Source organism: Erinaceus europaeus, chromosome 20 (assembly GCF_950295315.1).
Source record: "Erinaceus europaeus chromosome 20, mEriEur2.1, whole genome shotgun sequence".
NCBI lineage: Eukaryota > Metazoa > Chordata > Mammalia > Eulipotyphla > Erinaceidae > Erinaceus > Erinaceus europaeus.
The window spans coordinates 21,477,462-21,490,786 of record NC_080181.1 but is presented as its reverse complement, the minus strand read 5'-3'; the positions used below and the strand labels follow the sequence as shown (position 1 = coordinate 21,490,786).

Genomic DNA, 13,325 nt, shown 5'->3' with positions numbered 1-13,325 from the left:
CTAACCCTGCCCGCGTAATTGTGCTAATTCCCTTCACTTTTTTGGGACTCCTCATCTGAAAAGACCCTGGGGGTAAACTAAATATTTCTTAACTTTTTTGGGGGAGGAGGAGGAACACCCACACGTTCGGGGAACATTTGGAGCTATAGTTCCTTCTCCTCAGAGACTAGCCCAAATATACAAAAATTTGCACGCGTTTCCGGGTGTCCAGAGCCCATGTAAGGCTCGGGATTCCGGGCTGCAGAGTCCTCTGGGGTCTCTTCAGCGCTGACGTGGTTGGAGTGCGAGTCTCTAAGCGACCTCGCTTGCTGTCAGAATGTTCCTCGGAGACATCAAAGTGTGGTGGGATTTATATAGAAGCCTGAGGAAGGGACACAAAGAAAGCAGCCTGTGAGCAATGCATTGCTCAGCCACAGTTTCTTTTTTCTTTTTTTTTTCTCTCCTCAAGCCGAATTTAGGACGCACCGTGTGTGTAGTCATAGGTGAGAGATTTTGGCGGGAAGGCCGCCCCAGGTGGGCGGAGAAAGCCGGGGCCTGAGGAAAGGACACCGCAGGCCGGGGTGAGTCGCTGCACCCTTGCACTCCGCCCACCAGGGCCCGCTCTTGCCCTTCAGCTGGGAAGCCGAGCACCAGGGCGGACAGGGTGGCTACCCTGCCTCTGGCAGCCGCGAGGCGGCGGGGAGCGCTAAGGGCGCCGCTGGAGCCCGGAAGGAACGCGCCGTCCAGGCCCCTCCCACCTCCTCAGCCTACACCACCCCCCGCGCCGCCGACGTCCGCGGGGCTCCGGTCGCCATGGCGACCAATCGAGGCCCGCCCCCGCCCCCTGCCCCGGCCTCCTGACGTCGGTGCACGTCAGCGGCGGCGCGCGCCTGGCTGGGCCCTGCGGAGCGGGAGGGACTGGAGCGCAGGAGCGAGCGGAGCGCCGTCGCCGGAGCTGAGCCGAGCAGAGCCGCCCGCCGCTCGCCAGCCCGCCCGCCAGCCCGCGCTCCAGTCCGCCGTGTCTAGCAGCGGGGCCCAGCATGGTCATGGCGGATGGCCCGAGGCACTTGCAGCGCGGGCCGGTCCGGGTGGGGTTCTACGACATCGAGGGCACGCTGGGCAAGGGCAACTTCGCCGTGGTGAAGCTGGGGCGGCACCGGATCACCAAGACGGAGGTGCGGCCCGGGGATCGGCGGGAGCGTCCGCGGCGAGGGTGCGGGAGAGGAGCCGGTGACCGCGGGGGGCCGGGCTGCAGCGGGGTCCGGGCAGCCCCGCGAGGCCGGAGGGTGGGGGGGTCACGGCGGAGGCGCGCGCGAGGGCCTGGGACCCTGAGTTCCCGGGAGGTGCAGGCGCGGAGGGTTCGGGGCCCGGCCGCCCGCACCGAGTTGGGTCTCTGGCTCACACACCCGGCCGGCCGGGGGGCTCCCGCTTCCCCCCTGCGCCGCCCCCGGCCGCCGCACGGAATTTCGCCCGGAGCCTCCCACCCGGGCCGTGACCTGCTCTGTGGCCTCCGCTCCGGAGCCCAAGTTCCGCGTCTTCCCTGCTTTCGGCTGGGGGTTGGGTGGGAGGGGAAGTCTCGGGGCTCCCGGGCTGCGCTGGGGGGCGGCGGGGGGGAGAAGCCGCGGAGCCCGGAGAAGGGGACCGCCTGCACCCGGACTCTCGGGACGGGGCATCGCGTCCCCCCGAGCCCCTCCCCGGCCTCGCGGAGGTGGGGACCCCCCCATCCCACCCCACCCCCAGTGGTCGGAGAACCGCTGTCCATCTAAGATGCTGGTCGTCTCCACCTCGCCTCCTCACGGCCCGACTGGGGTGTCCGATTTGGTGTGGGTCTGTCTTGCTTCTCGTGTTGGGAGGCATTTCCAGCCAGTACTCCAGAGACAATAGAGTGAGCTGAGATGGTCAGCTCTGCCTTTGCACTGCTGCGGGCTTGGTCCTTCACCTGGTCCGCGTCCTGGCAGTGGATACGCGGTCCCGAAGGCACCCCGGATCCTGCCTTCTCTACTCATTTTCCAGCCGCCTGCAGCTCCCAGCTGGTGAACCCCGCAGCCCCCTCCCCTCCACCCAACCAACCCCCCCAGACATTCTGATGCACCGAACACATTTTCTCACAAGTCTCAGTTCTTACCTAACCCGCCCCCTCCCCCTTTCCATCCCCCTGCCTCAAGCTGCTCTCCTCGGGGTCTCTATTTTCAGACGTGCAAATTAAATACTTTAGAGACACGGGTAGGAATAAAACCATTCTTTAGAATAAAAAACTTGGTGGTTTTGATGTACTCTCTACCGTGTTGTAGTTACTATTGAAGTTTTCTGGGTTTGTTTTTTTTTTAATCTTCCCTGTTCTCATCGTCTTCTGTTCAACACAAACACACACACTCACTCACACGCAGGCAATAGTAGGAATGGGCTAGATTATGACTGGAATAATTTTAAACTTTTTCCCACAATAGCTATATGTAAGGTGAAAGGCATTTGAAAACGGGACTGATTTGGGGGAGCCATAGTTGTTAGAAGTTTTGCTTTGTTTGAAGGAGTCTTATTTCCAAAACGAATGGGGCATCTACCCTTGTGTGGTGCCATCTTCACCTTTTCCCCCCTCCTCTGCTGATCTTGAAGCGGACCAAACCTGATTTGACTTTTTATTTTTTTTAACATCAGGACAAGATCACCAATTTTACCTCTCATAAATCCACCAGTGTTGACACTTTAGATGGAATTTGTGATGATAAATAATGTGACTGTAGAGAGATTGTTAAATATTCTCATCGTTTCATCTGGTCCCAGCATTTTTTAAGTGAAGGGGGAAATATGGTTTTAAAGAGCCATGCCATTTCCCCCTTAAACTGCATTTAAAAACCGCTTATAGTATTTATGTATTTCCTATGAGTACTTGATTAATGACTGTCTGAAAATCTAACAAATTGTACATTAATTAGAGGGAACGTCTGAAACTTTTGAACTATATTGTTACAGCTGGCTTACAAACCCATCAGTTCGTGATATATTTTTTCTTATTCAGTTCTCATCTGTATTTAATCAGCAAGATTTAATTAAGTCAGCCGTTACTTATTAGTTCAAATTAGTTATGTATTTAAGAACCGCTTAAGTGGGCCAGATAGTGAGTGACTACTGGCTCTTGAGGTTGACAGTTCAGTGTTCCTTCTTTAGCTGCCATTTATTTCTTCAGCTAGGGGCTAGGAGCTAGGGGGCACTGTGGAGTAGGAATGGATTTGGCTGTGACAGTGAGGTCAGTGTTATGTGTAATTTAAGGCACAGGTCAGATCATGAAGGAGCGTTCAGATCCAAAATTGCTTGTGTATTATGTGTGTAAAATGACTTATATTAAATGCTAAATTTCTAGCCTGTACGACTCATGGAAAAGTACCTGGTACTTTTCCTAAAACAAAATAAACAAAAAGAAAGGCATCCTTAAAATGTAAAAATAAGCATAATGTGAACTTAAAATGGGTGAGTGGTTGGTCTTGATAATTTGGTGCGATTGAAGGTGCTGAAGTTGAGAGGTGTGAGGGAAATGTGATTCATAAATAGAATAATTCCTGTAGATGTTAAGTTTCCTGAAGTTGTTTTGTGAACTTCTATGGCAACTGTATTAAGAATTGTTCAGCAGCAACACAAATACAATTATTTCTTAATAAGGGCTATTTAAAAAAGTATTTATTATTGGATAGAGACAGAGAAATCAAGAAGGGAGAGGAAGACAGAGACAGACACTTGCACACCTGCTTCACATCTTGTGAAGCTTCCCCCCCTGCAGGTGGGGACCAGGGGCCTGAACCTGGGCCCTTGAGCACTGTAATGTGTGTGCTTAACCAGGTACGCCACCACCTGGCCCCTCTTTAAGGGCTGTTTATCTTCATTAATTGGATATTTGTGTCTTTGATAAACTTGACAGCTCTTTTAAGTGCTACAAATAAGTGGCTAATGAAACATTAAATGTTTAACATTTTAGGTTCTCATTGATGAACTTACTACAGTAATTATGGGTAGCACAGTATAAGGAGTACCATTGGCAAAATAACAATTATATTTTTAATTATATTTTTAATATAGTATGATACTTTAATAGCAAGTTAAGTTTTTATAGTATTGAACTTACGGATCCTTTATCCCCTATCTTTGAAGCAAAGGCAAATTTTATTACTTGTACATTTATGTGATGAACAGTTGGCCTCTTTTATTTTTAAATGACTCCTCTTTGTCTCTTGTTCTCCATCCAAAAGCAGTGGCCATGTGTTTTCTACAGAGCTTGGGAGATCTAAGATTGTTTGCCTTTTAGGTTTAAAAAAAAATTAAGTAGATAGGAGAGATTTTCACTTTGCTGTACGAGTTGGCTCAACTTCATTTAAGAAATATTTACAGGCTGGTAGAATAGCTCATGTGGATAGTGCACCTGCTTTCCCACGAGTGTGTGACCCAGGTTTGAGCTGTGGCATGTGCGCAGGCGTGCTCTCTGTGTGTGAATCTGAAAAAGTCAGCTCAGAGCAGTGAAGCCTTGCAGATGACCAAAAAAAAAAAAAAAATGTTTATATCACCATCGGAAGCAGTATTCTCATGTTGGAGAACTCTGTAAATTTAACACACAAAAGGGAAAGCAGGTGGTGGTAGAATTCAGCTTCCTAATATAATACTTCATAAAAGCTTGTAGCATTGGTTTGTAGTTTATGAATTAAAGTAGCTAATTTTATAAAATTATCATAATGGGAAAAGAATAATAGCATTTAGACTGTTAAAAACTATTTTCAGCAGTAGTGGTTGCTAGTTTGCTAAGCAATGAATGTCCTTGAGTAGTGTTGTATTTTATTAATACTATACTAGTTCTTTCTAACTAATTGACTCGTTTTGCTTTTGGTTTTTGTTCCTTCATCCTGATATAGCTGTGAACTTGTACTCCTAAAATGTTATAATGTTGTAAACCAGTATCAAATCAGAGGGCCAGTGAAATAGCTCACTTGGCTAGTGTGCTGCTTTGTCATTTGTATGACCCAGGTTATGTGGGGTGTGTGTGTTTGTGTGTGTGTATCTTAAAAATACATATATATATATATATATATATAAAGAATATATATATACACATATATATATATATGACTGTAGTCATGAAGAAGTATGTTTAATTGTTCTGCCAATGAAACTGAATCATTCATAACATGATGGCATATTTCTTTCTGGTCTTTTTAAAAAGATGTATGTGAGAGGCTAACACTATATTCACTGCACTGCTCTTGGGCTGCTCTAGTTTTTGTTTGTTTGTTTGTTTAATTGTATTTCTTTCTTAGATGAGGTTAGATGGTATTATGTAAATTGTATCCCTTTTTCCTTAACATCATAGCCTAAATATTTTGCTTACTTATAACTTTAAAGCATTTTTAGTAACTGCATAGTGCCCTTTTTTTTAAAAAAAAAACCTATTTTACTTAACAAATTTCTTATTGCTGGACACTACGTAGTTTTCACTTACAACACATAACTTACAAGGAACGATTTTGGGTATATAGCTCCGTTTGCATTTTTTAAAATAGTCTTTATTTATTTATTGGATAGAAACAACCAGAAATTGAGAGGAAGTGAGGAGATAAAGAGGGAGAGAAACAGAGAGACTCCTGCAGCACTGCTTCACCACTCATGAAGCTTTCCCCCTGCAGGTGGGAACCAGGGGTTCAAACCTGGGTCCTTGCTCACTGTAATTTGTGCACTCAACTAGGTGCACATCACCCTGCCTCTGTGTTTGCATTTAACATTTTTTAGAGGAGTTGGTATAAATTCCTGTATGGGAAATAACAAGGAGAGGTATTATTTTCACACTAAAGAATAATATATTTTTGTTGTCAAATACATGATACTTATAAGTGAGGACTAGGCAGGTCGCTCAGTGTGCCAGAGCATAAGATTTGTATACCTTGAGACCCCAGAGTCCCAGGTTCAGTACTTGGTGCCACCATTATTTTATTATCATTTTTGCCTCCAGGGTTATTGCTGGGGCTTAATAACAGCACTGCAAATCCACTGCTCCTGGAGGCTATTTTTCCCATTTTGTTGCCCTTGTTCTGGTTGTTGTTGCTGGTTACCATTGTTCTGCTGTTGTTGGATAGGACAGAGAGAAATGGAGAGAGGAGGGGGAGACAGAGAGGAGGAGAGAAAGATAGACACCTGCAGGCCTGCTTCACCGCTTGTGAAGTGACCCCCCCTGCTGGTGGGGAGCTGGGGTCTCGAACCAGGATCCTTACACGGGTCCTTGCTCTTTGTGCCATGTGCGCTTAACCCACTGCGCTACCACCCAGCCCCCAGTGCCACCATTATTAACCAGAGCTGAGTGGTTCTCCAGTGTCTGGCTATACCTCTTCACCCATTCTACTCCCTTCCCTCCCTTTAAAAATTAATTTAAAAAAAAATCTTTAAAATACTAAAGTATAGGCAAATGAAAATCATTACCTACTACCACAATCATTAGTCCTTTATAAAATGCTTTTTGACTAGATAATTGAGTTTTCCTCACTGCTATATCTCTTGGACCGCTTTGTTAGAGAGCTTACAAAAAACACAATCTATGGAATCTAAAAGATAATTCACAGGGGTCTTGAACATTATTTTATGAAACTGGCATGTTGATATTGAGCTATCTACTTTTCCTTGAGAGAATCTGGAATGCAAATCCCTAAGTAAGGATATCTGAAAACTGCTTTTGTTCATGATAGGCAACTTATATTTGAGGCTTTCATGTTTATGTACATTTCCTAAACAAGTCACTATCATAAAAATACAAGACATTTCTAATATTTTTCAAGCTAAACTATTAAAACTGCATCTTTAGGGAGTCCAGCGGTGGCAGCGGGTTAAGCGCAGGTAGCGCAAAGCGCAAGGACTGACGAGCCCCCGGCTCCCCACCTGCAGGGGAGTAGCTTCACAGGCGGTGAAGCAGGTCTGCAGGTGTCTTATCTTTCTCTTCTCCTCTCTGTCTTCCCCTCCTCTCTCCATTTCTCTCTGTCCTATCCAACAATGACAACATCAATAACAACAGCAACAAAAAGGAATAAATATTTTTTTAAAAACTGCACCTTTAGGGCAATAGTAGCAACAAGAGAAGCTCGTGTTATACCCCAATTATATTAGAAGAACAGAACTTACTTTTCACTGAAATTTCTAAGTCTCCTCTCGAAACTCTTGGTGTTAACCTTTGCATTGGATTATTATTACATACTTCAAGAAGCAGCTGTAGTATGTGCAACACAGGGACTTGTTACCAAGTAACTTAATTGCTAGTATTTGTATGATATTCAGTTGTGTGTTGAAATATTTTTTATTCAATTGTGTGTTGAAATATTTTTTTATTCTAACATATATGCTGTATTTATTAGGAGTTGTCCTCTAGTTTCTTGACACACCAAGCAAGTTATATTGGCAAATTATTCTGGTTAATACTGTTCAAAGGGTGAGGGTAGATACCATAATGGTTATGCAGAGTCTCGCATGCTTGAGGTTCCAAGGTCCCAGGTTCAGTTCCCCACACCAGTGTAAGCCTGAGCTTATCAGTGCTCTGATTAAAAAAAAAATTATATATATAGTGTTCATAATGTTCTGTTTTGGGGGGAGGAGGAACACATACTCAAAATAAGAATACATAGGGGTTGGGTGATGGTGCCCCTGGTTGAGCACACATGTTACAGTGCACAAGGGCCCAAATCCCCGGTCCCCACCTCAGGGAGGAAACTTCATGAGTGGTGAAGCAGGGCTGCAGGTGTCTCTCTGTCTCTCTCCCTCTCTGTTACCCCCTTCCCTCTCAATTTCTGGCTGTCTCTGTCAAATAAATAAAGATAACAAAAAAAAACACTTTAAAAATAATACATAAATCTTCATATTCTGTAAGATTTTTTTTCCCTTTCACAGAGTTTAATTCCATTGGGAAATTCTCAGTTTCAGACAGTTAAGAAAGTTTTTATTTGGAAATAATTGAAACTGATCTCTATTCTTAGTTCACAATTGATTTATAGCCCACTGTTGACAGTAAGCTCATCTCCTTGGAGCCAAACACATTCCAGAAATTTGTTAAGATATGTCTCCTCTAGTATCTAGTACCTTTCCACCTCCATAATTTTGAAACAAGCTATTTATATAAAGCTTTATTTATACAGACACTTACAGAGAATGCTTCCCCACCCTTTAGAGAAACAGTCTATATGTCCACTTGAGATTATTAGAAGAATAAAAGAAAACTGCATTTGGAAGTTTCATCTAAAATGCTTCATTACATTTAAAAAAAAAGTGAATTATAAGGGGCCTGGTTGAGGACATACATTACAGTTCTAACAAGGACCTGGGGTTTGAGCCCCCATCAGCAAGGGGCTGCTTCACGAGCAGTCTGCAAGTCTGTCCCCCCCACAATTTCTCTTTATCTAATAATAATAATAATAATTCAAAAAAAATGGCTGCCAGGGTGGTGGATTCATAGTGTAGACACCAGGCCCCAGTGATAATCCTGGTGAAATAAAAAAAGAATCATAGATGTATTAAACTGAAAAATGTGTTTACTCCCAATTACAAAAGCTGTGCATATTCAGTGTAGGCAAGGCTGAAAACTCAGAGGAAAAAATTACCATTCTCAGTACCATCAGACCTAGAGATAGCCACCGTTATGTATCTTCTTATATGTGATATGGCACCTATCTTCTTAGTTATTCATATATATATATATATATATATTATATGTATATATTAAAATTGATGTAATTTATTTATATAATCTGTCATACTTTTTTACCATTTTATTTTATCTTTATTTATTCTTACTGGATAGAGACAGAAAGAAATTGTGACGGGAGAAGGAGATAGGGAAAGACAAGAGAGACACCTGCAGCCCTGTTTCACCACTTGTGAAGCTTTCCTCCTGCATACGGGGAAAAGTGCACTGTAATGAAAAGTGCACTGTAATTAAAGTGCATTTAATTAGGTGCGTCAACACTTGGCCCCCAAAATAAAACTATTTTTTAAATAAAATTATAAAACAAAAAAATTACAGAAATAAAACTTCAGGGGCAGGGGTAGATAGTATAATAGTTATGCAAAGAGACATTTGTGCCTGAGCCTCCAAAGTCGCAGGTTCAATCCCCTGCACCACCATAAGCCAGATCTGAGCAGTGCTCTGATTAAAAGAAAAAAGAAGCAAAACTTCCTTCTAAAGCTCCCAAAGCCACTTTTGTGTGTGTGTGTGTGGTTTAAGTACATGAAGCTTATTTTTTATGAGAAGTGAAATAGCTTTCCCTTTAAATTACATTTGAAAATTAAAAAAAAAAGTTTGTAGCCATCAGCTTAGCACTGTTTCCTCTCGTCCTTATATTTAATTCCTCGTTTTTCTTGCAAACAGGTATTTTGCATAGTCCTTACTTTTATGTGTGTGTGTGTGTACATACACACACACACACACAATCTTAAAAACCTTTGCTTTGCCACCAAGGTTATTTCTGGAACTCAGTGCCTGCAGGACTCAGTCACTCCTGGTGGTCTTCTACTTACCCACCCTCTTTTTTTTTTATAGAAGGGGAGAGACTGGGGGAGACACTGCAGCACTCCTCCACAGTTGTGAAGCTCCCTCCCCTCCACACACACACCCCTCCAAGTGTGCCTATAAGGGAGCCATGGGCTGGAACCAGGGTCCTTGCACATAACAATGTGCGAGCTCTACCGCATGAGTCACCTGCTGCCCTCCTCCATGTTATCTTTATCATGTTTTCAAAGTTATCGAACAATACAGCCATTTTATAGAAACTAATATTTCACAGATGGAAAAGTTAATCTATATGATAAATATAATGACATTTTTCCTTTTCACAAAAGTAATTCAAACTCAGTGAAGAAAAATTGCCCAGAAAAGTTGAGGGGAAATACGTGATTTCTTACCCATTGTTAACATTTTTTGCCATGTTTGCCATGCGTCTAGTTTTTCTCATCCTTTTTTAAAAAATATATTTTTATTTGGGGAGTCGGGTGGTAGCACAATGGTTTAAGGGTTAAGCACACATGGCGCGAAGCACAAGGACTGACATAAGGATCCCAGTTCGAGCCCCAGCTCCCCACCTGCAGGGGAGTCTTCTTCACAGGCAGTGAAGCAGGTCTGCAGGTGTCTATCTTTCTCTCCCCTCCTCTCTCTATTTCTCTGTGTCCTATCTAACGACATCAATAACCACGACAACAATAAAAAAAACAAGCGCAACAAAAGGGAAAAATAAATAAATATAAAAAAATTAAAAGTATTTTTATTTATTTGTTATTAGATAGAAACAGAGAAACTGAGAGAAGGGGAGCTAGAGAGGGAGAGAGACAGAGAAACACCTGCATCCCTGCTTCACCACTCATGAAGCCTTCCCCCTGCAGCACTTAATCAGGTCACTACTGCCTGGCCCCTCCTCATACTTTTTGTATATGTATTGCTTGATAGTCTACTTATATCCTGATTTTATTAATTTAATATTTAACCTAGGTATTTTTCCGTATTATTAGAAGGGGAGAGGCTATGAGCAGTAGAATACTACAACAGGTTTTTCCTTCTCTCTGTGTCTCCCTCTTTAGCTCCCACCATCAAAGAAAAGAAAATAGCTAAATAGCTGTTTCATACTTGTAGACTTACCATAATTTCATATAATGTCCAAATCATTGCTTCTATTTTTATATTGTATGTAAACACTGTTGAATATACTAAATAAAATCTTTATCGTTATTTCGGATTATGTCCTTCAAATAATTTCTCAGAAGTAAAAACCATGAGCTCATTGAGATGCGTGAGTTTTAAAGGTCTTGATGATTGCCAGATTCTTACAGAGAAAAAAAAATTATGACCTATTTTATTTTTCTAACAACAATATTTAAAAAGTGGCCATCTCACTAAATCTTAGTTCAAAAGATGGTTTGCTTTTTAACCTTTGCTGTATCATTGAAAATAGTGTTTTATCATTTTTAACTCACATTTTCATGGCGTGAAAATAGAATATTCAGTTTACCTGATGCACCGTTCATTCAAAGTTGTATAGGACACCGTTCTTTTGTTCCCTAGCAGAAAGAGTATTACATTTTATATCTGTTTATAGATTCACTTCAGGTATCAAGATAATGCATACCTAATTAGGGGCTGCATAATTTAGATGAACAATAACAAGGGACCCTTCATTTTATAGAGTCCTTTGCTTGACCTTGTTGTGACTGTGCAAATGTTGTATTTGGAACTAAGAGAAGGGACACAGAGAGCAAGTTCTCAAAAATCTAAATCCACAGAGTGTACCAGGGCCTGGTACATCTGGTTGAGGCAGTGCTGCAGGTCTCGGTCTGTCTCTCTCTCTCTCTCTCTCTTTCTCTCTCTTCTTTTTCCCCTCTCTTTTCTCAGTTTAACTCTTTGTCCAGTAAATAAGTAAATACATATTTGAGAGCCAGACAGTGGTGCACCCAGTTGACTGAACTTGTTATCAAGAGCAAGGACCTGGTTCAAGCCCCCAGTTCCCACCTATATGGGGAAAGCTTCATGAATGGGTGAAGCAGTGTTGTCTCTCTCCCTCTCCCTCTCTTTCTCCAAATACTAACCAGGCCCGACCTGATAAGCTTCTGAGATCAGACAAGATTGGGCATGTTCTGGAAGGTATGGCCGTAGACTAATTATCTTTATCCAAATAAATAAACTATTTTCAAAAATAAAGTGATCTCAGAACACAGCACTTTTGTAACTTGGAACTTTTGTACTTCATTAGGTAAATCCTAAAACGCAAATATTTTTCTTGATAAATTTTCTTTTTTCCAAAATTTATTCTCACACACCTAGAAAGTTCTTTGAGAATAGGAGTCACATCTCATTCATTTTTATATCCCAGGCATAATTTCAGCCACACAATAGTTTCTCATAAATGCCAGAGCAATTGTATCTTTGAAAGGCTAAATTTGGAATTGGAACTTGTAGGGGTTTTCCCATTAATTTACTTGAACATCTGTACTTGTGTCTATTATGTAGTATCTTTTAAACCTCAATATTATTAACTCGTAGTGTACTGCTTTCTGCATTTATTGTACAAATTGAGATATAGATGAGATAAAATAGCTAAAAGTACCTTGTCAAATTTAAGGACACTGTGCAGCTTTGAAAGTTATCATCAGCATTATTTTATTTTCAGGAAGTACTTGGTAGAGTCCCGTTGTTAGGAGACTACCTGAAGGAATATGGCAGAGACTGGCACCTGATTACCAAAATGATAGTTTCCTCATCTTTTTGAACCTAAGACTCGGTGCCTGCCAGACCTGCAGACTGCCTGACCCATCTCAAATTGTGTATGGTCATGTGACTTCTAATTTGAATGAACAGAAATAATAAGCACCATTCTCAACTTGGACCTAATATCTTCTGAGGTTCTCCTCCTCCTCCTCCTTTTTCTTCTCCTTTCTCCTCCTCCTTTTTTTTTTTTTTTCCTCCTCTCTGACTGGAATGTAGACAACCTTCATGGCAACCATGACAACCACCTGTTATAAGTATCCATAAGTCAGATGTTCCTGCAGAGGAGAGCAGCTTGCTAACGCCTTTACCCAGCCATGAGTAAGTCATGCAGCACATTTGCAGGTCTACTTGTTATAACAGCTGAGCTAACTATAGCTATTATAAGGATCATGTTAAGCTCCTTTTCTTTAGTACTTTACTTTTTCTTTGCTCTTTTTTTTAAGCACTTTACTTTTTCAAGGGGTAACAGTGTAAAGATAGAAACATACACACTTGTGAAATAAATGGACTCGCACCAAGGATAAAATAGAAGAATGATAGTTTGTCATTTGAAAAAAAAATTTTTTTTTGGTTGAGAAATTTAAAGCAATGATGTATTTAACCTTTTACTGTACAATTTTAATTATTGGGCTGATGGAAAAGTCATGATACATATTTTGCATAGAAAAATACATCATAAAAAAAGAAAAATACATCCTGACATTTCCAACAATCCAGTAGTTCACTTGTTTTCATTATTTGGCATGGTTCCAAAAGAATATAAAAAAGAGGAAATACTTCTTTTTAATAACCCTATTTGGAAAGTAATATACACTTTTTCTTTAATGTTAAATATTATATTTCAAGGTAAACTTACTTTCTCTCCCTTTTTTGTTTATTAGATAGTTGTGGCCCATTGCACTGCTAAAGCTTTTTTATTGGGGAGGGAGCGACATATTCTAGAAACTGTAGGACAGTACATTTTCTCTAAAACAATGTATGTCTTGAAACTCACGTTATCTCCCTAAAGAATATGAAGTTCAAGCTGGAGTTTTCAGACAGAAAAGAAAGTCAGAAGGAGAAGAGGAAATACACCATAACACCTAAGCTT

At 41.8% G+C, this 13,325-nt stretch overlaps 1 protein-coding gene across 1 annotated transcript in view; it reads left to right on the top strand.

Moving 5' to 3' along the window:
• Nucleotides 1-873: 873 nt before the first annotated feature.
• SIK2 (salt inducible kinase 2) overlaps nucleotides 874-13,325 on the top strand; it is a 119,632-nt gene continuing 107,180 nt past the window's right edge. The window contains exon 1 of the mRNA XM_060180086.1: nucleotides 874-1,154. Within this exon, the coding sequence (XP_060036069.1) occupies nucleotides 1,020-1,154 (135 nt within the window). The 5' untranslated portion in view covers nucleotides 874-1,019. The remainder of the gene's footprint in view (nucleotides 1,155-13,325) is intronic.